Raw genomic sequence first — 26,986 nt, 5'->3', positions numbered from 1 at the left:
AAACATATAAGGACTATTCTACACTCAATTATTCAAACCGAGCAATTACCCCCCCCCCCCCCCCCATCACAGATGACAAGCGAGGGTTGAGAGGAAGAGAGGGGGAGGTAGAATGAGGCACTTCTCTCTTAATTAGACCTAGAATTGGATTCACACATTTCTAGCAAAATAGAAAAAGAGCGACATGACAACAGGCCTTGCTGATATTTAAAGGCACTGGTTCACACACAGCCGGGAGTATTTTAAGTGTGCTGGTTTGACATTTATATGAAACGGTTTCATCTTTATGTTTAAGGGATGAAAGAAACAAGATAAGTGATGTGAATACATGAGGAAGATAATTACCCTTATCATCCAGACAAGTTAATACAAATGTGGCCTATGCTTTATTTAAGTATTCTCCTTCAATGCTGTATAACACACCATCTGTATAACACACCATCTACATATCTTACATCTGTTACCCCTACGTAAAACTGAAGAGCTTGCACCTTATTCATTTATTAGCTTCACAATTAGTTCCTTTCCCTTCCTATCTATTAAAACAGATTTGTTTTATTTGGTAGATGATCAAACACACTCCTAAATTAGACAAATAAAAGCATAAAACGGGTAACTGGCACTATTGTTTGTAGCTGCAAAGAGCCCTTCTCAGTTTTATAATTTACTGCCTTACTGACTTCATAGCAACATGTCCTAACCCAACTATGTTCCACTTTTGTTTCAACCAGGATTAAAAACTAAAAACATAGAGGTACACAAATACATATACATTTTGGTGCGTACTTACAATGGATAACAAGTTACTTGCCTCATGATATAAAGCATAAACAGACATGTGTTTTTATCAGACGGTCAAGATGAGATAAAAACAGTTTTAAGACAGCTCGGACTAAGTTTTATGATCACCTTACACCAAATGATCTAGATCCCTGGAGCGTGCCACAACTCAAGAAAAGCTCATATGAATTTATTCCAACACTGGGAGTTTTTCTGAGAAGGTGAAATCTCATGATAAGTCGTTTGGTGTAAGGCTGGCATTAAGCAGACACGCTCTCCCTCTCACAGACATTATCCCAGCCAGTCATCTTTAGTCTTTCTCTTTTCCTCCTATTCTTTGGCTTTCCTGCTTCAGAGCCAGAAAAAGTGAACCACAGGCTAACAGGCACACAGACAAACACACACTCTCATTGTCTCTCTCCCTCTCACACACTTACCCCTTTTGGCCCGCAGCACTGACCCAGGATAAACCCACATTTGCTGCCAGTGTAAATGAGTCAACTCAACGTTTTTGTGACCCTGATCCTGCTCTGAGTGTTAACATGGGTATGACACTACTTGGCTTTGGTATACAAGGTAAACACAGGTGTACATAATTGATTTGGGATTGTAACACCATAGCACTAATAAGATTTCACTGTAGTAGGTATTGACTGCAATGTCTAGACATTTCAAGTCTTAGGTTACACATAAATAATTTTTTCAAAGGGTGACAAAATAAATAAAAGTAATTCAGAAATTCTCCTGCAATGTCTGTCATTTAAGTCTCCAGATTAAATATTGCAAACTCATCAATCCTGCGCATTCACTGCCAGTACAAGAAGGCATACCGCCACAGTACAACACAGAAGACCATGTGCATACTAGTTAATTTACTGGTATACATGAACAGTTTGATCACCATTCAGGAGCATGTTTTGATTACAAACAAGTTTGGAAATCCAGTCCTGCAGACCCAACTTGGTGAATTACTGCAGGGGCCAGAGAAGACTATTAGCACATCCTGGGAAATTTGTTTTGGCCCTATTTTTGAAAGGGAAGGACAACTCTTCAGGGCTGCACCTAATAGTTTGAAGCTTTGAAGCCTCATTCATAATGCTGCCAAGTTTCTTTTAAGAGTATCATACTAGAATGAGATTCTAATGGTGGCTGCATAGGATTGTTTCTGACTTGAAAAAAAAGACATTCTTACTACTTTTATTAAGTTGTCCTGTAGCATTTTAATATTTGAGATTTGAAAAGTGGTTCGGTCTCATTAGGGGTCAACTGGATGATGTTAACACAGGTTGCATGAGGATGGTGAACCAGCAGATTGGAAGCTCCCTAGGTAAAATGAAACACATGTTTCATTGTGAACTATGAGATAGGCCAAGCTATATTCTTGTTTCACTAATAAAAGCAGTTGACCACACAAGGAAACATGTTTGGTCCGTTTTGTTTGGGTCTTGAGCCGATCCAAGACAAGATTGTTTCTGGTTTTGCATGAGTCAATGGGAATTCTGTCTTTTGCTCATTCTCATGCTGATTTCTCCCTTCCTCCCTTACAGTTACTCCCTTCCAATCACACATGCATGAACACTTCAATTAGCGGCTTTCTGAGTGCGATCAGGAGGGAACCCCTCTCAGCCTAGTGAATATCAGGCTGGTGAAATTACTTCAGTGAGACAGAGAGAGGTGCCAGACAGCAGAGAGTGACATCTATGTCTCTCTCTTTTTCTCCAACCATTACCAAAGTTGGCTTTTTGAGATTGTGCATGGTGTATGGTGACTAATGATAGTAGTATGCGTTCACTGAGAAAAGCCTGAGTTATTATGGAAGACATACAAGGACGAGGATTGCTTCCACTGAATACATTACCATGGATGCATGCTATCAAAGTTTTATGTCTTGGTAAATGTTTTATTGCATTGTTAAGATTATAAGCCACAAATTACTATTTATTTTCACATTCATACATACTACATGAGGTACAGCATCCTGGTTATGAATACCCATCACACTGTTGGATTGTCCTGCTCTTGCACTCTTCTATCTGTAATCTTGCAGATCTATTAATTATTAAGTTTTCACACTGACTGTGTAGCTCTTCTTTTGCCACATGACTAGTAGTGTAGCTCCAAATGTCTGCATTTAAACTGTGGTTAGCATGTTAAAGAACATTTTCGTTATTAGGCAGAATGGATTATTTTATACCTAATTGTCCTGTAAAACACAGGGAAATAAATACAAGGGTGAAACAGTTGATGGATTTATAATATTGCCAAAACACTTTCAGTGTTCCGTTTCAGTATGGCAGTTTTTTAAGTTCAGAGAGAGGCAGCATCAGATTATCTGAACTGTACAGCTGCTCCTGCTGAATGATTCACACATTGTTCTGCTCTGGTGTATTGTATTCAGAAGAAGCATCAGTATGAGCATCAGTCAGCCACTGGAACTCCACTGGCAACACAATCAATCCACTTACACGCTGCAAAACCATGACTAATGCGGGGCTGCCTGCAAAATACTCTGGGCATGTTTTTGTGAGTGCACTTTGTGTATGCAGATGCTTTTGATTTTTGGTGTGTGTGACTATTTTTTCCAACAATTGCTATAATAACTGAAACACAGAATAAAATTATTTTGCAAAAATTTGAAAAAACATGTTTTTCTGTGATATATATATTGTGATATGGAAATATACAGGAATATTCACCCTAATTTTTGTAAAACTTAAAGTTGAATGCATCAATATGTTGCACTTTGATAACAAAATGAATAGGCTAGATAAACAAGTGAATGACAAACACATTCGTTGTATAGATAAGAATGTTGATGATGATGACATAGCAAAAAAGTAACACCCACAAAGCATGTTTAACAAAGCGGGCTACAGGTTTCAGGACGTGTCTGGTGGGTTTCCTACGTAACCTCAGAGCGCCAACTGAGGACAGTCTGCTCCGGTTGATAGTCGAGAGGAGGATGTGTTTCACCATTATCTTGTGAATAACTGTAAAGTTGTGTTTGGGTGTTTGCATTCATTGATGTGGTGAACACTTTCAATCACAAAATGTGAGTCATATAGAGCAGTGTGGCCAGAAATGCCCACTGCTACTGTGATCAAATGTACCATGTTAGGAACGTATGCACACATTGACATAATTGCACCCCAACACTTGACTGACAGTGCTCTAAAGGGACTGGGATTTAAACCCTGCCAAAGGGGTAAAGACTCTCAAGGCGGAGGCCATTTGGTCCCAAACGTCATCTGAATATATTAACATCCACTTAACATTACATGTCATGCATAAAAGATGGGTTAATACTTGCTTCAATAAAAGTTTCATGATGAGCAAGCTTCAATTGACAATTCCATTTGTTCCTCCTTCACATACTTTTCATTTTCAGGCTTCTTTATGCAGCAGAGACATCAAAGCTTGAATGAATGGGGATATTACTGTTATTGGTGGTTTAATGGTGTGTGTGTGTGTGTGTGTGTGTGTGTGTGTGGGGGGGGGGTCGTTTAACCCATTTTATTTATCACCCTTAAATCCTAACATTTAAGTGTGAAGACTTGGTTTAAGGTTAGGTTTGGGTTAAGGTTAGGATTTGGGGGCGGCTGTGGCGTAGTGGAGAGCAAGGTAGTTCTCCAATCAGAGGGTCGGTGGTTCGATACCCGGCTTCGGCAGTCGATGTGTCCTTGGGCAAGACACTTAACCCCAAGTTGCTCCCGAAGGCCATCGGTGTGGACTGGATGATGAATGTTAGTTAGAGTCTGATGGTGGCACCTTGATGGTAGCCTGTCATCAGTGTGTGAATGGGTGAATGATATGTAACATACTACTGACTGTAAGTCGCTTTGGAGAAAAGCGTCTGCTAAATGACTGTAATGTAATGTAATGTAATGATTTGGCTGGAATAGGTCATGGTTAGGGTAAGTCTCCAGGAAATGAATGTAAGCCAAGGTTATGTCCACCAAAGTCATGAAAACACAATCTGCAAATATACTCATGCACGGGCAAATATGTGTATGTGCATGTGTGTCTGCTGGCATGTGTTTGTGAACATTTATGAATTGACACTCACCAGCTCCTTCTTCTTCATGCACTCCATGAGAATGATGAACAGATGTTGGGCCTGTGTGCGGCTGTAGGTGAAAGTCTTCTGGATCGTCACCAGCAACTGGTCTCTTAGAGACTCGTTAATTATGCTGGAGAGGAGCAGAGAAAAAAAAGAGTGTATCAGGAAGGGGGTCAGATAGAGGAAGGAGAATAAAACAGTGAGGGGGAGGCAGGCAAATTAGATTTGCTTGTCAGTGAGTGAAACCAAGGTCGACTGGAGCTTTCAGTACTACTGTCTCAGAGTCCCTGGTGAAATGTGATTCTGCAGGTTTACCTTAATCTGTAAATGGATATATGAAGCTGTAAAATGAAGTTCTAATAAAGATCTATTCTAAATTCATGGTATGTCTTATGATGAATACAACCAAAAAAGTTTACTGTGTGTTTTTTAGAGTAACGCATCAATATATTTTACAAAATGTATGCATTTTTGCAAGTTCTTGCATCAAGTTTACCATATCTTTTTCCAAAAAAACATATCTGAAAAACTGACACTGTTGCTGTCATGTACAGTATACCTGAAATTGTATGCTCGTTGTGTTTAATCTAAGGCAATTTTAACAACAACCTTTTCCACATTGGATAAATATGTTATTAGTAAGTGTTTGTCCTTGGATTACAGCATAATGTGCACATGTGAGCGCGTACCCTCCCTCCTCAGAGTATTTGTGTCCGAAGGCCAAGATGTCTGAGGCCCTGCCGCTGCCGTCACACACCACCACAGGGACGGGCGGTGTGTCCCTGAGGTACTCCAGCACAATGGAGATCACATTAGGGCCTCCTTCTACGATCAGGGCCACCACTGGCACACCCTGACCAATACCTGCACAGGAAAACAAGCAGGGGGTGGGAGGTGAAGAGTTATTGCAGAAAGGAAAACAGGGATGAACAACACAGAAAAGGTGACAGAAATGTGAACAAAGAAGAGAGAAGTTAAGAATAGAAATAAAATCCAGAACAAATAGGTGTCATTACATCAGCAAGACTTTATCTCTAAATAGAAAACGTAAGTCCAAATGTTTTACCAAGGTGCAAATTTGAATCCTGTGATGTCTCGTAACTGTATCAAGACACTCTACGCTTTCTATTATTGGTAGGGAGGTTTTTAAAAAAAGCACCGGTACCAAAAATAACCAGCCCACTTTGAGCTTTGTTCTCTGTTCCTGTGGGATGGAAGTGTGTCTGTGTGTGTGTGTGTGTGTGTGTGTGTGTGTGTGTGTGTGTGTGTGTGTGTGTGTGTGTGTGTGTGTGTGTGTGTGTGTGTGTGTGTGTGTGTGTGCGTGTGTGACAGATATTCAGTAATAAAACCCCCGCTGTTCTCCACCAAAAAAGCCTCCTTGCCTGCTAATCATAGGCTATTTAGGGTAGCTATGCATAAAAGTGCAGGAGAAGGTACTGTTTTTATGAAATTTATTCTTCTTGCTCGTGTTGCTCCCTTTCCTCATCATACCACTGAACATTGCCTTCACGCCACAATAAACCCCAGAGTCCCATTTTGTCTTACGTTCTTTCCCTTCTCAGTGGTCTCAGTCCAATCCATTTCCTAAACCCTCCTTCCCTCATCATGCCCTTTCCCGCTCTCTGTCTCACTTCCTGTCTCTCCAGTTAATCTTTCTATAGACTCTCCATTCTACTCCTCTTCCTCCCGTTCATCTTCATGAGGTTGTGTTTTGAGAAGGATGTTTTGACTCTTCTAATTCAAAAGCTGTGTAACTGCTGGAACTTCCCCGCCCTGCACCCTCATGCACCCTCATGCTGGTCTGCATAATTCACACAGGACAAAGCATGGTCTGTCTCTCAAAAACGCAGGCAGACGAGCACATACAGATGTGTGCTTACATGCTGTATGCGCATACCCACACACAAACACACGCACACATTCAGAAGCACAACCATTCCACTTTGCCTCACACAGCCTCACACGGCCTTGCCACAGGGACAGTTACGTAAGCAGAATATTTTAAGGGCCTCGCCTACTTCAAAGAGGTAAAACGTCACTGTGCCACAACACATCACACGACCATACATCAACAGAGCTGAATGTGAGAGAAGCAGACTAATAACTTGCATTTTGTATCTGATTCTTCCATTTCTTTTGGATGTCTATTTTTGCCGTTACCTGCATGTGTGTGAGCTTGCAGTTGTGTCGGATCGAGCATTGATATTGATGACTAGTGAGCTTTGGAGGCAGCGTGTCACTATCCAAAGCAGATTATTGTTCAACTGAGGAGCAGATGAGGATGGGAAAGTACAGCTGTGTCATGGCTATAATTGGTAGCACGAAAACACAAACACACACACACACTCACACAAATAGAGATAGAGCCACATGCAATTAGACAAACCACAAATTAAATTAAAATATATTTTGCCTGACTACCCCCCCAAAAATTTACACATTTCATGATGGCTTTTGACCTCCCGGTTCACAGTTCTTTTTTTTTTTTTTTTAAATCAAGAGCTTTGACTGCTGTTTTTATACCTGTGGGAACTCCGATGTTTCAACATGGCAGCCCGTTAAATCTAATTAAAGCTGTCCATCCAGCGCAAGCGCTGACAAATTTCTCCTGTTTCCTCCTGCGAGTGCTCTTTGAGGCACATAAATGTCAAAAAAATATATATATTTTGGCGCTAAATGCCTTTAAATTTTACTGAACCTAATAGTTATAATTGTGATAATTCAATAAGAAATTTCCCTGTGAGAGAAACACTCTTTTTGGCTTTTACAGATATTTGTAGTGTAAACTTATTCTGGATTCATGGACATGATGACACGTAAACTAAATTTCAGTTGGGGCCGCCAATAAAAAAGTCCCACAGTCCAGTAATGTTCCTCGGGGCTTGACTGGGACTTGAAGCCCTGAACAAAGAAGTGTTAACACTCTGTCAACTGCTGCTTCTACTGAACTTGCCATTTTAAACTTTTTTCATGTTAATCCTGTAATTTGTTAGAAAGCTGCAAGTCCTTTAAATTATTTTATCTGTGGAGGCGGATTTGTGGTCTCAATTTTCCATTTATATCAAATAAAATACTAAGTAGATGAACACATGCAGGGTGAATGCATGAGATCTTCAGAATACCTATCATTCTAGATGGAAATATAAACCCATAGTGGATGAACTAACTGGTCAGTTTATTTAGTGAAGATTGCCATCCTTCCTACTGGAGTTCACCGAGTGTTTCCTCTGCCAAAGTTTAACACTTCATAGTGAACTGGCCATTTAGTATCTGTCTGTGTTTTATTCTCCTCATTACTCCCGATACTTCTATCTTCCATAAATTTTCTTGATGTTTGCTAATCCAGAAGTGAGGTGGGACTCCATAAGTGAAGGAAAATGTCCTCTAGTTATACATTGAAGTTTAATAAATAAATTAAAGTGGAAACACTGTTGTATCCTTGTACTCCAGGGTGTGTCAGTACACGAAGACATCACTGATGGGTGTAGGTACGAGTGCAACAGAGTGTACTTCTGACCACCTCCAACTACACCAAGCTTTGATGCATACGTAAAATTTAAAACAGATACATATACAATAGATAAACCTAACTGAAAAATGTGGAAAAAAAAAATATATATATATATCCTATAACAATGTATTTTAAGTCTCTCTTTCAAGGGTGGAAGTCTTTTGAAACGCTGGTGTTTGTTCACTATAAAAAATGTAAATATATACAATGTACACTTGGTTACTAATGTAACTACCTGTAAGGTATTGAATAATCAGAACAAAATAATTTAAACTATATAACTGCTGCAACCTTGCAACACTGTGAAAGCCACGCTCCAACCGTTTCCTATCCTTTAAATTCTCCTTTCCCATGTGTGATATTTTGGTGCCCAGCACAAATTTCACATTGAGCACAGACATGTGCGACGTTCATCCAAATGAAGCAGTGCAAAGTGAGTTGTAGATATTTTGAAGGAAATAAATCTTAGACCTGGCGCTGCGTATAAAAGTCTGTCAATCTGTTGCTACTTGGGTGATTTTAACAACAAGCACTATTGCTCTTTGTATTTCTAAAATGATCTTTTATATTATAATGTATTTAATAAGATCTTTAACTGTTTTTGTTTTTAATAATCAAACCATGAAAAATACACCGATTTATACCGTGACATGTTATATGTGTGGGAAATATATTCTGAGACTACTTTATTTCATAGAATACACACTCTACACAATGCACCCTATACACTCTGTACTGTACCCCTCAACACATTCAGCCTTTCCACCCCCTACTCTTGTAATGACTGTATCCAAGCACCATTCACACACTCCAACGCATCAGATAACACATCGGCAAACCCCTACTCTCTCCCTTGTCTCTGTATCTCATACATAGTTTTAACCCAGTGCCGCAGCCCACACCTTATCTCTCAGGACAGAAACTACCGTGAAACCGTGTGAAAAAGCAGAGGCAGCAAAAAAGGAGAGAGGTGGTCGATGAGGCTCCTTGTCCACAACTTTCTATATTTATCCAGCCTGGGCGACGAGGAAGTAGGAAGGAAAAGAGGAAAGTAGGGAGGGAAAGAGGAGCTTGTAAGCAAGACACACATAACATGCTTAAATGGTCCTAATTAAGGATCCAGCAATGACTCATCCTCTGCATTAGTGAGTGTCTGCGAGTTTGTCCTTGTACGTGTCAAATTTGTATCAGCATGACTGGAGGAGGTGAGCTAAAGTATGTGGGTCGTTATCTTCGCACCCCCCCCACCCTTGCCAACACACACCAAAAATGAAAAAAAGTAAAACACTCACACATACACGCATTATATATAGTGAGGACAAAAGCCGACAGGAAGCATCAGATCTGTGAAGGGACATGACTCGACAGGCAACAGCACAAAAGGTCAGGGGGTAAATTAAAAGGGCCAAGCTTCTCTTAAATTTTACTTTTTTAGTCGGGTTGTGACATCAGCATATGTTGTCTTTATTTTTTTTTTACATACTCTGTCCCCCCTTTTTACCAGTCATTTTGTTTGGTTGTAGCGTCACAGCGGCCGTGAAGAGAATGAATCATAATTGGTGTTGTTGACAGGAAAATATATTTTTAACTAACTGGGGAATTGGGGTTAAAGTATTGATATGTGTGTTGGAGTGTACGTGAGTCTGTTCGTCTGCGCTTATGTGAGAGCTATGTTGATGAAAATATGTCCCCGTTTGAACCAATGGAAATGCTGGAATGCAAGAGTCAGGTTTATTGTATAGCCCATAATCACAGTTAAACATGTTAACCAACGAAAATATGAAGAAACAATTGGTAAAAAAAATAACTGTATATGACAGAAAAAAAAAATTGTTTAATAGTGTGCATAAGTCATCTACAGGTACATATCTGACCTTCTCAACTGTAAGGGTTCTATTAAGAGCCCTTTTCATCCAAAGTACATTTTTTGGAAGAAAGAGTTCTTCAAGGATTTTTGAAAGCATGGGCGTTAAAAAAGAAACATCCACAATCCATATGTTGGGGTCTAGGTAGAACCCTCTGAAAGGGTTTCAAGTGGAACCTTTATAAAAGATTCCACCAGGAACAAAAAAGGGTTCTCATATGAGGACAAGCCAAAGAACCCTATATGGTTCTCGTTAGCACCTTCATATCTAAGAGTGTACCTGGAGAAGAAGTCTTGTATCAAACCCCACTACCTGGCTCTGTTATCTCTTCCCCACAGGGTTGAATACTCTGGCAGTTCATTTTTTTTTCATTTGTGCACAAACACACCTTAGCCCCGATGACTTTTACTGTCCCCATGCTGTCTCTGTCCGGTTGTTCTAACGTGCCCGCAAATATTTCATCTGCTGATCCACTCCCAGAGTCAGTCCAGCCCCACTGATCTAAACAGTCATCTGTGCAGCACCACCACTCGGACCAAAACTACTGACCTGGGGAGATCTGAATCAACTTGAAAACTAAATGGCTTTCAAATATTTTTCTTCACAGCACAATTTATAAGCTTTACTAAGCTTTTCCTGATTTCCTATTTCTGATTTATTTGGATACATCTCTCTGCCAGATTCAAACAGAAAATGCAGCTTTTCGATATGTGTCAAAGAACAAGTAAACCAGTTGGTCATACAGTTGGACAGCGCAAAAAACTGGATGTATTATAAGCTATATCTGAAAATCACGAGTTTGCCCAGACATTTATAGTGGCTGAAAGAAGATTATAACTACCCTCTTGACTTCCTATATTCCAGTAATAATATTGTAAACCTTTCTGTATGGGCTGCTCCACAGATGAGGTCACAATGTCACAGCTAATCTGCAATGCAAGGCCTTATGGCTTCTGGATTCAATTACTAGAGCTACTTCATCTTTTACCTCTGCTGTGATTAATGAAAAGACTGCTATAGGAGGGTCAGTGAAGGTTACACCATAGACACAGAGTTCAAATGCACACAAGCCTGCACCTACACACACATTAAATACACAAAGCACTTATGCGCCCATTTTAATATTCCATGTAATTTAAGTGAAATGGACGAGGGCAAACTCAAGGTGCCTGATTCATTCTTGCAGACTTTATCTAAATTTGCACAAATTAATAATTTTGATTCCTCTTTGGTCCTGGCATGTGAATCCAATTTAAGATTTCCACATGTGCAAAAAATACAGCAATGTTTGAGTGAAAAAGATGCAGGGGATCTTTTTCTTGTTCAATTCTAAGAGGGAAAATAAATAGATGTCCTTACCCTTGCTGCCTTTTCAACATTTCATCCTGGTGTTTCAGTGAAGACACCTCGAGGTAATATGTCATCTCACTGCCTGCATCCTCCACAGCTGCATCACACTTTCTTTTGGGCTTTATATTATTCTCTTCCCCCTCGGCTCACACTCAACCCCTTTTCTGTGTCTTCATTTTCTCACTCTCCTTTCTTCCTCTTTTACTTGTCATCTCTCTGAGGCAGGTGTGTGATTAAAAAGCATTATGGTCACATGGAGAGATGTCAAAGGAGCAGTGCAGTGGCTGAGTGAGCTGTGCTGAATGGTGCCAATCATTTTATTGATTTTCCCTCATCTTTGACTTCAGGAGATGGTAAGGTGGGGTTAAATAGGAAATATGTCACCGTGTGTATGTCCCCTCACACAATATAAAATGTGTTTGAATGAGCAAAGATATTTTAAATTAACAATTTCTATATGATAATGCAATGTTTGTGATGACTGGTCATAAGCTCTGTCCTTCTGCTTACATGTGAAGCGTGCAGTGCTGCCTAAGCTGAGTCCTTGTCATGGTTATCCAGGGCCATTTGCATCTGCATCTCTGACCACGTCTGGCTGAACAAGTCACAAGAGGGCCATGGATGTACGGCAGGTCACAGCGCCGAGCATTTACTCTAGCATGTGCATCCACCACATTTATAGCCTTCCAACCACAGCTTCCTGTCTTAAGCCACATTTTATTTACCCTCAACCCGAGCTGTCACTTCAATAGTCTTGTCCACTCTCCACTGAAGAGGGCACAAAACCCATGAGGCCACACCTTACACAACATCAAATATACAGTAGAGACTGGAGGTATGCGGGGGAATACACAGGTCTTGTTAAGAGGTTTAGGAACTGCCCAGCTGTGCTCCAATGATGAGATTTGATAGGTGCCAATGGTGCTGCCAAAGCTTGACATGGAAATGTGCAATGAACAAAACAACCACGAATATCTTTTGGCAAAAGAAAATCAACATTTAGCAAGGGATCAGTAAAATATTCTTGATTTGTTAAAACATTGTTTGCAATATCAAAGATATATCTAGAGCGTAGACAGACCAAAACACACTCACATTTGTTACATACAATTGACTCCCACATTTAAGAACTGTGTTATATCGCGGAGACAATTTGATTGCTACAGTTTTTACGGCACTCACATGGTGATAGCCGTTGCTTTGAAAATCGCACACAGGCACAGTAGGATTAACTACAGGATTGCCCAGACATCACAAAAATACCACAGGGGGAGATTACACATATCTATCCACCACACTTCTTTCATCTTGTGTTTGTGTGCAGTGTGTGTGACTGTGTGCTAAGATAAAAAAAAAAAAGCTTGTGGTTATGTGTGGTCCACAACCCACATGTTAGGCCAAACTAAACTGCATTTTTCATCTTTACTTTCTTTATCCTTCTTTCACTGAAAGGACCTCAGGCTACTCTTGGATCCCAGTGGAGCCCTGCTGTGAGGATAATCGATGCACTCTTCAATTGACCATGTACAGGTAATCAAATTAAGAAATGCTCCTTGTCTGCCAACCCTTCAGAACTGAATGAGTAAGTGGAAGAAACACGTGTGTAGGCACAACAAGGTACAGTACATTATACAGACACATACAGTAATCACTCACTGGGGCTGCATAGTTACATAAAAATCAGTGAACTAAAAATTGTTGCAACTCCTTTTGGTGTATGTTAACCTCTTTTGGGAGTAAAAATGATATACCACACAGTGTGTATATGTGCAGCTGCCACACCTGTATGTTGTATTAGTCTATGCAACAGAAATTGCATAGACATTTTAAACACTTCTCAAACAGTTTGCTTTGATCATACTCAGTAAGTGGTTATAAGTAGTGTGGTGATCTTAAATAAGCTCTAAAAATAAAGTTTAGATAAATCTACCAACTACAAAAGTTATGAAATTCCTAAAAACCAATAGCTAGATTCATCACACGCTCAATATCATTTTAAAACAGTCACAAGAAAAAATAAGTTAGTAAACTTCTTTCGATTCAGGTTACAGATACAAAATAATTTAATTATATTTAAGAACGTTTAGTAGAACAATTCTGAATAGTACTATGGATCCATTTTGTCTGATACAGCACTTCACCTCAAGAGGAAACTGTTGTCAACCTGACTGGCAGGTGATGAAGTTGAAGCTGGTTATCAGTGTAAGCTTAGACACTGCTGAGGTTAAGGATAGTGCCAGAGTGATACCTCTGTCCGATGGACGGACAACAGTAGATTAACAGCACAGTCACCCATCAGCTTGTTTCATTAGGAGATCCCAGGCAGTATTAGTGCTGGATCTAGATATATGCACAGATTATGGATAAAGTACAGATGGCGCAGTATATTCGCATCATATGGATAGTCAGATGCTTGTATGACGACTGGGCGTCCCTTTGCCTTCCCAGCCCCTTTTGTATGAGTCCAGGCATAGGATGACAAAGGGAAGGCCATAGGTCACATGACTGGATGATGAAGAAGGAGGAAGTACATTTGTGTATCCTAAACACCCCAGGGACATTTCCTAAATACCTAGAGACAATGGGTCAAGAGAAATACAGTAGTAGTTGGTGAAGAAGAAAAAAGCCCAGTTTATCCAGAGTGATATTTAACATACCCATATAAAGTCTGTATCAGTGAACATCCGTTATAGGTCTGACAGTAAAAAAAATGGTGTTGACAAAGGTAAGATTTGAGTCATGATATTTCTCTCGAGACTGTAACCATGTATCCATTCCGAACATCTATCTCCTGACACCCTCATATTTCAAATACGCATTGATGTTAAAATGTGTGCACTCATGTCACCAGAACCCTGAGGAAATTATTATAAAATGCCTTTATGTTGACAACAAAAGACGGTAATAACAAATCACGCCCCCAAACAACATTTCTCTGACTCAGGTTCCTTGCCGGCACGTTCTACACAATGAGAGGCTCCTGAGAAAATGTATTTAAAGGGTTTCAGGGAGGTTTGTGTGTGCTTGTGTCGTTGTAAATGTCCATGTGTGAGAGAGAGAGAATGAAAGGGGAAAAGACAGAGAAATGCATTTGTATTCATACAAATCCATTTGGTTTCTAGCTAAGGTATAATGTGTAAATTGAAAACGGAGAAATACAATGTGACAAGGAATCAACGATGCATGAACGCTCCACACAAAGAGAAATATGTGCATGTGCAGACACAAATGCGCATAAATATACAGTACATGCAATACATAAACACCTTCGTCACGCACAAAAAAGAATTCAAATATAATCATGTTGCCCTTTATGAGCATAACACGCCTTTGTTGCAATACGTCTTAAAATGTAGTTTCAACAGTAATGTGTAATAATACTGTGTCTGTCAAAATACATAAAATACATACAGATTTAGGCCGTCCTGACATATCTGATGTAGACCCAGTGGTTTTAAAATCCTCCAGTGGACCATGTTCTGATTTGTACTATCAAGTATCAAATAAAGATAAACATTACATTTAAAATAAAAACATCTGATGCACCTTTCATTCCTTTAGGTGTGTTTACATTATACAACTTAATGTAGTTGTTGTGACTGCAGTACAGCATGTACTGTATGTGTAAATGTACACGTGCAGTTGTCAGCCGTGTGCTGATCTGTGTTTGTTACATTTGTTAGCTTTGTGCAGCAGCCCAGAACAAGGACACAAAGGATTATCAAGCAGGTTCATTTGAGGAAAGAGTTCATCGGAGCTGTCAAGGAAGCTTTGAAAGAAAAAATAAACCCCTCCTGAAGGGAGGGACGGTTTCAAAGGCTCATCGAGTTATATCAAAGCTAGCTAAGAATACGCTGTCTGGCAGCATGTGTTCAGTATGAAGCAGGTAATGATCATTTTAGTCCGGTGACAGCTATAAAATGAAGTATGAACCCAATTAACCCACAGTGGTGCCGTCAATAAAAACAAGGATTACAGTTTCATTATGCTATTATCACACACCGTGACTAAAAACCCTCCTTTATTTAGGGTAAGTAGGTCAGTAGCCATTACAGATTGGTACTGAAACCTGGTATTAAACCGGCACCGGTGCCTTAAAGAGCAGAGAAATGATAAGTTCTGACGTTATTATATTTGTTACTATAACTCAAAGTTTACTCGAGTTTATGCCAGCTACAATCGTTATTGTAAGAGTCAAACCTTTGCAAGTAAAAAGCCAATAGTTTACAATAAATCTGTTCAACAAGCATAAACATGTAAATTAAAGCATTACTTTTTTTCAATCTGCTGTCTGCAGACTCATCCACCACTGCTGTTTTACACAACCACAGCGCACTAGATGGACTAATGGTTAATTGTTACAAACAAGCTATATCACAAGCTGTCTGTATGTAGTGAAACTGTTTAGCATCTCGTCTCTACCAGTGCTACCTGCAGGCAGTAAATCACATCAGCAGAGGGAGGAGGACGGAGGACATGAGGAATGACTGATACTGAATGATGTCTGTGTTCTTCATTCTTCATGAACTACACTCAGTATCGTGATGTCTGGATATTATTTATTTTGTTAAAGTTATGTGTTTAGTTGTGTGTGTGCGGTTAATCTGGCATTCTGCTGCAGCAAACAGAATAATGTTTTGGGTGCCCAGTTGTGGCTTCATGCTTAAGGACCTCTTGTAGTTGCTGTGACACTTTCTCAAAACAACTTCTTTTAACAGTTTTTTCATTGACCACCTGCTTACTCCTCACTCACTGCTCTTAACCGTTAGTGAGGCCGTTAGTGAGACCAGAGCTGAGGGCATCGTAGCCTGAGCTGCTGCTCTGGGGCCAGAGACACAGTGAGCTGGAAACAGTTTGCACATTGTTATTGTTTTGGACGCTGTGTTTGGCTAACAGCTAATGGAGCTAACAGTACACACAGTGCTGTACTTAACCGCCACTCAGCGGCTTCTAAGCGGGCAGACAGGTTGGTGAGTTTACCTTTGTGTTTTGGCACTATTGTATGAAGTGTATTACACATCGACATCAAGCCCGTTGCTTGTATATCCGTGGATTTTACTCACGTGTGTTGATCTTTTGCAACGAGATGTGTTTCTCTAGCTGACGTCGCAGTTTGACCTCAGCGCCGTACTTTCCCGTGGTGCCATTGTCTGCCAGGATGAAGTGGGAGTGGAGACTGTTTAGAACCGTCAACTTGCTCATGGGGTTGGACATGGTCTGGTATGGACGCACCACCTGTCCGGGAAATGATACAATATAACAGTTACACAAACAACTGGGAAGGGGTTATGTGAAAACTTGAGAAAAGAGAAAATGTTTGGTTTACTGATAACCAAGGCATGTTTTCTAAGCACATTTTATCTAACTCAAGCATAGACGGAAAGTCATATGGGAAACATTATAGAATGTTTTAACAAAAGAAGCACCTTTTAATGGCAATCCTTTGTTGAACAATGAGAGCTATAGGATCCACCCAGTCAGGGCTTGACCCATTCTAAGGACTAAAAGTCAAGATACTTCAACCTCTGTTTTAAAATCAATCTTTTGTTAGGCCTTCAATTTTATGGAGATACATTACTAAACCATTAGAGTGCCCCTTTAAGACGTCAACATTTAAGGAGAGAGTTTTTTATCAGCGTGATAAAAGATGTGTATTTGGTTTATAACAAATTGTAATAATACAAATAAGAGACCAATGTATTATCAGTAGCTATTGCACAGTTATTGTACTGTTACACTAAAAACTGGATGAACATTTATACAACATTAATTCATCAGTTTCTCAGAAGCTTGGATTTGGTCCAGTGGAGAAGCCCCTGACAATCTGAGGTAAACTCATCGGGTCATTAGGCGTATAGTCGAGACAAGTCAAGCATGGAAAAAGAGCTTCAGTACTTAATTATCTCATTTCAGCTACCAACATTATTCTGCTCTGCTTGACTTGTTCAGCAGGACATTCTGATAAAATGTTAACTATAACATAATATTGATCCCAGAGATTTCAGTGAGTCAGCATGTATTCTGTCCAACTCACTTTGAAGGAGTTAGTTGGCCAGTTTATCACAGATTGAATTAGCTTACTCAGCATCTCAGTTAATAAACCATTAACTGCAATTTACAGGCTGTGGCAACTGTGGACTGCCCGTGAAGGTTAATTTTTCACATTTAGATTATGCAAACCAGCATGCAAGCAGCCGCTCTGAAACTGTTTCATATTGTTCTGTTCTTTTATTCTCAGAGACTTACATCTTTGCCAACAAGATCCTCCTGATTTTCTACGATGCCCCACGGAGCAATGCCGATGGTGCAGATCTTCCCCCTTGACTTGGAGGCGTGGTCTTTCAATGCATCACCAACATGGCGAATCACTCCTGTGTGTGTGTGCATAAATGTTAAAGAGCGTTGGTGAGAAGCACGGAGACACGGATTACAAAACCAGTTTTTTTCACGACCAACACACAGTGCAAACTTAATTAATGTTACAATCTGCTGTGAAAGATAAACAAGATCTATGAGGTGCAGGGTTAGGGCAGCGGGGGTTGGCATGGCAGCCAATTTGAATACACACATACACACACAGAAACACATACACACACAGCTTCAAACACAGACGGATCATAATTTCAGGCCTCTAGTTGTTGTCCTCAGGGAAGCAGTATTCAGACCTGGAGGCCTTCTTGTCTCCCTTAGTGACATTCATTCTTTCTCTTCCTCCACTGTCCTTCCAATCCATCCCTCCATCCATTATTTAGGCCTCCCTCTCCCTCCTTCGTGTTTTTGCACCCATTGTGTCAGTAAATCTTACTTTCTACTTCTCTCTGTATTCAAGTGTGAGCTCTACACATTTTCAAACGGTGTATAATTTCTTTCCATCTGTCTCATTTCTCCTCCTGTCTTTGTTTTTATTTAAAGCCTGCTATATTTAATTTATGGAACTAAAAATGCTTTTCTTTTTTTAAACCTGGAAACAATACAAGAACCACACAAACAGTGAACAAACAAAGTGAAACAGCATTGTAAAGAAGTCCAAAGGTTACATTCATTTTAATATCCATGTATTGTAATCACTGATATCCCCATCCAAGATACTACACTTCCAGCCATATGTAAAACAGCAGCAGCAAATCATTTACCAATTTTGTCACTTCCTTAACTGTCCATAGTTTACCAAGTTCAGAAACATATTATTTAGGCCAGACATATCTATAACCCTGTGCTCTCAAACTGTCAGCTGACTCAAACATTGTAACACCAATCATCTTGTTGCTGTCAGACGTTGGCACTGTTTTCTTTCTGGATTTTTTTAAACTTCCAACCCTCCACCTCTTATGCTCAAGATCCAGTCCACCAAGCTCATCATATAGTACATCTTGCTCCAGGCCCAATTCATCCAGCTACTCAGTATCTCTGAAAGAGATCTCCTTAGGCATCAGAGTCTTAAGCTGATCTTCTCCACAACCTCCATTCTTCAATACTGTTAACAGGGAAATTCCTATGTTGCTTTAAATGGAATACCACTCCTTGGAAAGTATACATTCTTGATAGGCTTTTATTGCCTCCATTCAGTCATTTCTGTCACACACCAAATTAAATTATAACTACTATTGCTTTTTGTTTAAATAGGCTTCACTGATTTAAATACAGTTTGCGTAATAAGATACAATTTTTTTGTCAAAGTGTGACCTTTTTCATTGGCTTCAAGAAATGATAAAAAGCAATATAGACTCCCTAAGAGTTATTCTTCACCTGTCTGGTCTAACTATGAGTGTCTGTAAGTATAGTTGAGTGCTCATAATATACTTAAAATAACCCCTTGGCAGTGTTTCAACATCTTTACAGCCCTGAGGGGCTTTACAAATGGTTATTCGATAGCTGACACTCATCATCCTCCTAGCACAAGTGCATAGCCACTTATTTAGTATAAAAAGTGAGGCTGCACACTGCTGATAAAATATCCTAATAAAAAATGTTTACACTGCACAGTAATATTTATACAATCATTCAAGCAAATGTAGCACCATTTTTCACTATGGTACACATTGTTTTGCAGTAGTTCTCGAAACAAGCTGCGTGTAAGTATGTACTTCATGTATGTATGTATGTACTTCACCTGTGTTGACTCCCCCGGTGAAGATCCAGGCTCCTGTTGTCATGGCAGCCTTGATGAGCCCTTTGCCAAAGACCTGTTTGAGTTTGGGCTGTAATTCAAAGTTCTGCAGGCCCCCGTGGACCGAGATCAGCAGCTTGGGCAGATCCAGCTGCCACTCCTTGGTCATCAGGTGTAGCAGCAGGTCAGGCTTTGTGTCATAAGACACTCGCACGTACTGAAAACAGTGGGGCATGAATCAGTGATGTACAGAGTAGCACACCGGCATCACCCTCAGGCACATAGTGACCTGAAGTCTGCATGTGCCATACAAAAACACAAACCGTGAACACACGCATACACATACACTACATGATATATAAAAAAAGCATTCAATACATTCACATGTATCAGCAGACCTGCCTGAGTGTTTGGCTTTCATTTTTGAGCGACAAAAGTATTGAACAGATGTTTGCTGTGAATGGAGAACCACATGCATTATAGAACACCTGTTTATCCATCTAATTCACCCAACCTGACATGTGTCTGGATGAATTATTTAACACTGGGAATAAATCAGACATAATTCAGCAGCCTCAATCATCTCAACTCCCTGAATGCTACAGCATATGTGATGTGATTCCGTCACCATGGTTATCATGGATGGTGTAAGTGTGAATAACATGCACAATCAGACTACAGTACTTTTGGAATGGATCGATCAATCATGCAGATTATTATCTGCTGCAGTCTTTAGATGCAGCTTTTTAATCAATAATTATATGTAATTACATAATGATTACACTCATTAGATTGATTTTGTTCAGTCCTGATATGATGCATTTGATTGCATTGCACATGTGTGATGCCTTTAAATTTGAGTTTTACAGTGTAACTGAAAGAGAAGCTGGATCAGAACGCTATAGAAAGACTTGCGACTCGAGTCTCAATTATAAGTCATTTTCATTTGGACTATGGATGAAATGTTTTAATTGCCAAAAAACCTTGCCTATCATAAATATATTCAACCAATTTTCCCATTGTGGTATAACTGTGCCATCCAGACCAAGAGCTGAATTCATCTCAATCAGCCAAGCGTCTCACACTTATCTTCTCTGAAACTGTGTGCTGTCAAACTGCATCAGCTTACTGCAGTTGAGGAAAATGTCACACTCCTCCTCTTACAGAATACTCAGCAGACCACTCAACCTCCTTTATCTTTGATAACTGATACATCTCACTTATACACTGTACCGTTTTAAAACCACACCTAAACATTAACAAAATGAAGCAATACCATCAGAGGTCAAAACCTTATAAATGTACAGAGACAACTGGTTGTTTGGATGTGTATTTTAGTGTTAAACTGTCAGGTTGTTCTGTTCTTGTTTGCCTTGGGACTTTATCAAAAAGCAAGGTTTCAAGAGGGACAATGACAAAATGCAACACAGTAGATTTGTCATGAGAGTCACCATGGCTTTGTTGGAGTGTCCTCCTCCCTGGAACTCAATGGTGCCGAAGGCATCAGTGGGGCTGAGCTGTGTATGTTTGCTGATCGACCACTTCTCCGACAGGCTGTCATTCTTAGCCAAACGCTCTGCCTTATCATTCTGACTGGATGAGATGCCCGGGGGCAAGCCCACATGCTGACCTATCAGACGACCACAACAGCACCTGTAAGGAGAAAGTAAAAGTGCATGTAAGGCTACGTTCAAATTACAAGCAAATGTGGCAAAATACGCTGTATTTGCTCTTACGTGACACAGATTACCTTTTTTTGGGGGGTAGAATGTGCACCTTAATCTGTTTTTTCTTATCAGATCTGGGCCACTTTCAAATGTGGTCCTAAATCCAATATCTTATCACTGGCCATGCGACCAATGTGACAACGGTCATAGCATGATTCATGTGCGTTTTTCCACATTACACTTCACTTCAGTGCATCATTGGTTATCCGACAGTGAATATGTGTGTTACCGAAAAATAAAGCTTTTCGTCCGGTTTCACTTAGCAGTTACAAAAGATGTCTAAACTGTGTTTAATTGCAGATGAGCATTATCTAGAAAAGATACATTTTATTTACTTTACATGGAGCTAAAATGAATACTGAATTATGTTAAATTAAGTATGCTGAATAAGTATATAATTTTGTTTATGTGTCGTAAGAAATCATGAATTATTTTTAAGGAGGAGTAGATGTTTAGCGGTAAGCTTTGCTCCGCTAAATTTAAACAATATGTTTTCCTCCGACAGTAGGAAACAGTTGAAAACGTTATTAGCCTCGTCATCAGTTGTTTGAATTGTAAATCTATTATCTTATCAAACAGATTTTTCACAGTTCATCTGATATATTCATTTTTTACCCAGAGCACAACTGTTTGATTTAATAAAAATCATCTGTTACAAAAGTTGAATGGAACGTACTAAATGGCGGTGTTTCTTGATGTCAAACAGTAACATCACACATATTACTTTAGTTTATTTAACTTAATTCACAGAAGAGCTGTTTAAGTTAAATATCAGCTGAAATGAAAAGTCTTTCTTTAAGAGTCATACAAAGTCATGAAACCAGATCTGTTAAATAGAGAAATATGTTAACAGAGTCTGACAGTCACTGGACTCCAATAACTCTGATGTGTATTTTAGGACCAATGGGCAATCCCCCATGTGTGTGACATTAATTGGGTGCAAGTGAAGCGTTTCAGGGCAGAGATCTGTTCACACTGATATCAGATATGGGTCACTTCAAACATGAATGTGAACAGTCTAGGCAGAAAGATTGGTATATAAACACAGTCCTTCACAGAAAATAGCTGGAATCTTGAGAAGCCAGAGTCCCAAGAGAAGCTACTGTAGCATCAATAAATAAAAAGAAGAGCGAGAGAGAGAGAGGTAGAGAGATGTTGTGTGTGACCAACACATGGTGAGAAAAAGCTTGAGAGCTGCCATAGTCATGTGCTTAACAGTAAGAGGTGGGCAAGGATGAAGTGACAGCTTGTCATCTGACTTTCATCTCCTGATTGGGAGGAGAGGAGGAGAAGGATCTGTGGGCTCCTGCAAGCTTTTATTGGCTCTGTCTCTTTTTGGTTTTGGCTCCCTGATGTTCTCCTCTCCTTCTCCCTTTCAGCAACTAGAGGAGTTAGCAGAATGACAGTTATATGTATTGTAGTATTCCTACCCGAGTACTTGCTTATTCAGATGTACTGAATGCAGCTTTCATATTCTGTGTTTTAACCTTAGAGGATGGAGTGGGAGTCATCTCTTACCAAAGCTACTTTGCCTCCCTCTGCTGTAATCGTCAACACAAGTGTTTATGACAAGAAAGAGAAAAGTTGATTTTATCTTGCGGAACATCTCTTTCCCCCTTTTTCTGGCTTCCTCCCCCTTTCCTCAAGTTATGTTGATTCTCTTTACCTAACAAACAGTGCCATTTCAATTATGTGTGTGTGTGTGTGTGTGTGTGTGTGTGTGTGTGTGTGTGTGTGTGTGTGTGTGTGTGTGTGTGTGTGTGTGTGTGTGTGTGTGTGTGTGTGTGTGTGTGTGTGTGTGTGAGGGCCAGTTCTGCAGGAATTAGACTTGTCTCTGTGAGTTTGTCAACCAAAGCAACAACATCAGCTGTGGTAAAGATGTTGATGACGTCAGTGTGACTTTGTGGAGCAGAATGAGAGGAGATGTTTGAGATAATGAGCACAGATGTGTCTCTCTCAAAACTACATCACATTTTGTTGAAGTGCTCTTATCATTACAATCATGTTATAGTTTTATTATATATCATAACTACTTTCCCAGTTACACAATGCTCTATTGCTAAGGAGCACGCACCTTGAGTATTGGTTAAATTAGTAACCTTTAAAAATGATGAAAGAATGAAACTGGCCTGGCGCTGGGTTTAACATTTGTGGTTTTAAAGTGTGTAATGTCAGTATTTTAGCTCATTAGTGGAGAGCATCTAACTGTGATGCAAATAGAGGCCAGCGTGACATTACTCTGAGGCATGTTTTAAAAGGTCAGTAGTGAAACAGGGCTTTTAATCTGCTAGATGTGAGGTCACATTGACTAACTCACTCGTTAAGGTCTTGTAGCTTTTATAGCAAATAATGAAGCAGCTTAAGCTCCTAATAAATATACTTATTTTAGGTAATTCTTCCACAATTCAAAACAAAAATGACTAGCTGGTACTAAGAACAATGTAATTTACAGGTATACACACCAAGTAATGCATTCATATTTTTCCTGATTCACATACAGTATTACTCACCTATGGGGGTCTTTGGCGCTCACTATGATATGAACACATTCTCTCTTGCTGAATGCTCTTTCTATCCACGATTTCTGTGCCTGCAGAAATGAAGACAGAAGAAATCAGTGAGTATTTGACGTATAATGGCTCTGTGACCTGAGCCTGCAGGAGAGCCAGCAGATAGACTGAAAGAAACAGACAGAAATCACGAGTTCACCTGTAAAATAAAGTGTTTCATTTTTTGTCTTTCTTTCATGGTCTGAGCTTCTCTCCCACTGTCTATTCTGTGTAAGCAGCAGTCCAGTTTTGGGGGATGGCAAACCGAGCATACACTATGAAATGTTGGACCTGAAGTCTTTTTTAAGTACTTATTAAAATTTAAAGAAAAGTTGGCAATTTTACATCCAGGCCTGGTTTAAGAACAGAAATCACAGACTGCAATGGCATACATACACAAACACACATACACAGTGGAGGCACAGTCCCTTACGGATAATTCAAACGCTGAAGACACTGTGACAGAAATGTTTTATTTTATTCAGTGACTCCAGCCCAAACCGGATGAGATGAAGAGTTGGGAAGGAAAGGAGAAAGCGGACGTTAAATGCAGTCAGGAAGTAAATTATATCAGAGTTCCAGTCCTTAGTTACTCTTAGTACTCAGCCGGCTGAGTGTATGTGTACATATATGAGTAAATGTGTGCATGTGTTTCTATATAAACACATGTCCTTCACAGAAAACTGTTGGAATCTTGGGAAGCCAGAGCCTGAAGAGAAGCTACTGTAGCATCAAAAATTAGTGCATTTTTGGTTTTCATACTACAGTTTAGAGACTTTTCAGCATAATGCAGCTAGGTGAATGGTGTATTTGTGACACCATGATGCTCTGCAGTCGCAGCTGCTGCAAGTCTGAGTGACAGAGAGCCTGACTGGAGCCAATTACCCTTCATCAAACACAATGTCAGAGACACAGAGCGAGCCTAAGCAATAGCACAGGTTTTAACACTAAAACACATCTGCACAGATGTCTCCACTGATACATACATGAACACTTGTTACATATCAACAAAGATCACTGTTTGCCAAAAGTAAATATGTTGCATGTACTGAAGGAAACCCTTCTTAGAGCTAATATGAAAGAAAACTATCCAGAGTTTTATGATAAATCTCGGCTTGTTGTTTTTAAAGGGGCACCACACTACATGGCAGGAGACTTGGCAGCCTGGGTGTCCCTTCTTTGGTTTGTTTGATATATTTTAGTTGTAGCTGCTTGCTCTGACTTGTCCTCTATTGGGCAGTTGAAAATAGCAGTAAACTAAAGGGCAAGAATAGCCATGTTGTTTTTGCTTAAAGAAAAAAAAGTACTGTTCAGCAAAGTCAGTTTTAAAATGTCACCTATTGTACCGTTAAGTTTCTTTCGGTTTGACAAGAAGGAATACATCAACATCAGTTATTGCTACAAATCCTTTGAAGATCACAAATAGTTAAGATACTGGTACAATTAAGCGAACGACAGTTTCCATTAAGACACAGATTTTTTTAGTCTTTGCAGCCAGAAAAGACCACATGCTAAAGTAAATAAAAAAGACAACACACTCAGGATTGGTAGACTATGATCAGATTTCCTGGCGAACGCAAATTCTAACATGTTAATTTACCAAAACTAAAACTGATTAATCAAAAAGAGAGTTTGCTTGTGTCATTCATACTGAAATCATTGCTTATAAGTGTAAAAAACACAGGAGACATTCTTAATACTGAAAAGCTGGTGGATAAAGTTGTGACATTTAATCTCCCTACTGCCAATAGACCCAGACTGGAACAGAGTTCATCCAACTTGGTCCATCAGGCTAGGGACATATGGTTATGTGACCTTGCATAACAGAACAATATCTTTCAGGTTTTTTCCCGCTCTGTATGACATGCCTTTACCTGTTGTTGTATGTTCATTAACTGTGTTCATCCAAAACAGCAGTGTATTACATAAAGCGTGGATGTACATGTTCTGTGATTAGGAGAATGTTACTCTCTGTCATTTACTACTTTCTGGTCAGCGCTTTGTAGTTCAAAGGTTACACTTCCTGGGATGACACCGCAGCTCCAGGAAGTAGACCTTGTCTGTGGCATATTTTGTAGCGACGGAGCACAACGCAAGGGTCCAGCATAGGACCTAATGTCACAACGGGACAGTCACAGACAACAAGGAGGACACACAGACCAGACTCCCAAACCCACAGCAGAGGGAACACAACAGACATGAAAACAAAAGGATAGAGCTTTTTTTTTCTGCTTTTGATTCTGGGAGAGCTGCCCCGGCTCTTCTCCCAGCCAGCAGAGCTGAGAGCTGCTTGTACTAGGCTTTCCCCACCGCCACGGCTACAACAACACACGCCGCATCCGCCTGACTGGCCCTGTCACACCACGGCACGCCAAAACCCACCGCAACTGGCCACAAACAGGCTAGGCCTACACACAGGCAAACTTACCCTAACACCAGACTTCCCACGATTAACCATTACTCTGGGGGTCTGGGGGGCTGCTTTTAGAGCTCACCCTGGCCACTATGACTCAGCGGGCCACAAAAACGCCCCCCGCCCCATTCTTTCCCCGACATGCTAGAGCTGTGTATTCATCCGCCAGCTCATGGGGACAAAACTAGATCCACTCAATGGTAGCAAATGCAGTTTTATGATTTAATTAGTATTGACAAGGCTGATGGCAAAATTAAAAAAACTGTCACGCAACACAAAAAGCCTTTTATGGTCTCTAACTAAATCCTTAAAAGAAGGATCAAAGTATTTTCACCCCAGAAGAAAGATTCACTTCCCTTTAATATCAATCTTTTGTGCTGCCTCAATTCTGCTTCTCCTTCTTTTCTGTGCACATTTTTTCACTCACTCTCTCCCTCTTCCTCTCACGCTCTCTAGTGCTGCTTATGAGATTTGTCATGGTATTATGACATGGCACACGGCCTGCACTCCGTTGTGTAATTAAGATTTATCACCGGGACACACTCACACACACACAAACACCAGCCGTGTGTGTGTGAGTGTGTGAGGAGCAACTGTGCAGCAAGTGAGCAGCATCTGACAGCC

The 26,986-nt window shown here is 40.0% G+C and overlaps 1 protein-coding gene across 2 annotated transcripts in view; it reads right to left on the bottom strand.

Moving 5' to 3' along the window:
- trpm3 (transient receptor potential cation channel, subfamily M, member 3) overlaps positions 1 to 26,986 on the bottom strand; it is a 127,257-nt gene that overhangs the window by 36,964 nt on the left and 63,307 nt on the right. For both annotated transcript variants that reach the window (XM_054611584.1, XM_054611585.1), the window contains exons 2-8: positions 23,911 to 23,990; positions 21,125 to 21,326; positions 19,677 to 19,890; positions 17,813 to 17,937; positions 16,630 to 16,801; positions 5,530 to 5,704; positions 4,847 to 4,970 (exon numbers count right to left, since the gene is read on the bottom strand). In XM_054611584.1, coding sequence (XP_054467559.1) covers positions 4,847 to 4,970; positions 5,530 to 5,704; positions 16,630 to 16,801; positions 17,813 to 17,937; positions 19,677 to 19,890; positions 21,125 to 21,326; positions 23,911 to 23,990 — 1,092 coding nt within the window. The remainder of the gene's footprint in view (positions 1 to 4,846; positions 4,971 to 5,529; positions 5,705 to 16,629; positions 16,802 to 17,812; positions 17,938 to 19,676; positions 19,891 to 21,124; positions 21,327 to 23,910; positions 23,991 to 26,986) is intronic.

The sequence above is a fragment of the Anoplopoma fimbria genome, chromosome 13, assembly GCF_027596085.1.
Source record: "Anoplopoma fimbria isolate UVic2021 breed Golden Eagle Sablefish chromosome 13, Afim_UVic_2022, whole genome shotgun sequence".
Taxonomy (NCBI): domain Eukaryota; kingdom Metazoa; phylum Chordata; class Actinopteri; order Perciformes; family Anoplopomatidae; genus Anoplopoma; species Anoplopoma fimbria.
Note: the sequence above shows the minus strand (reverse complement) of the source record. Positions and strands in the feature narration are given on the sequence as shown.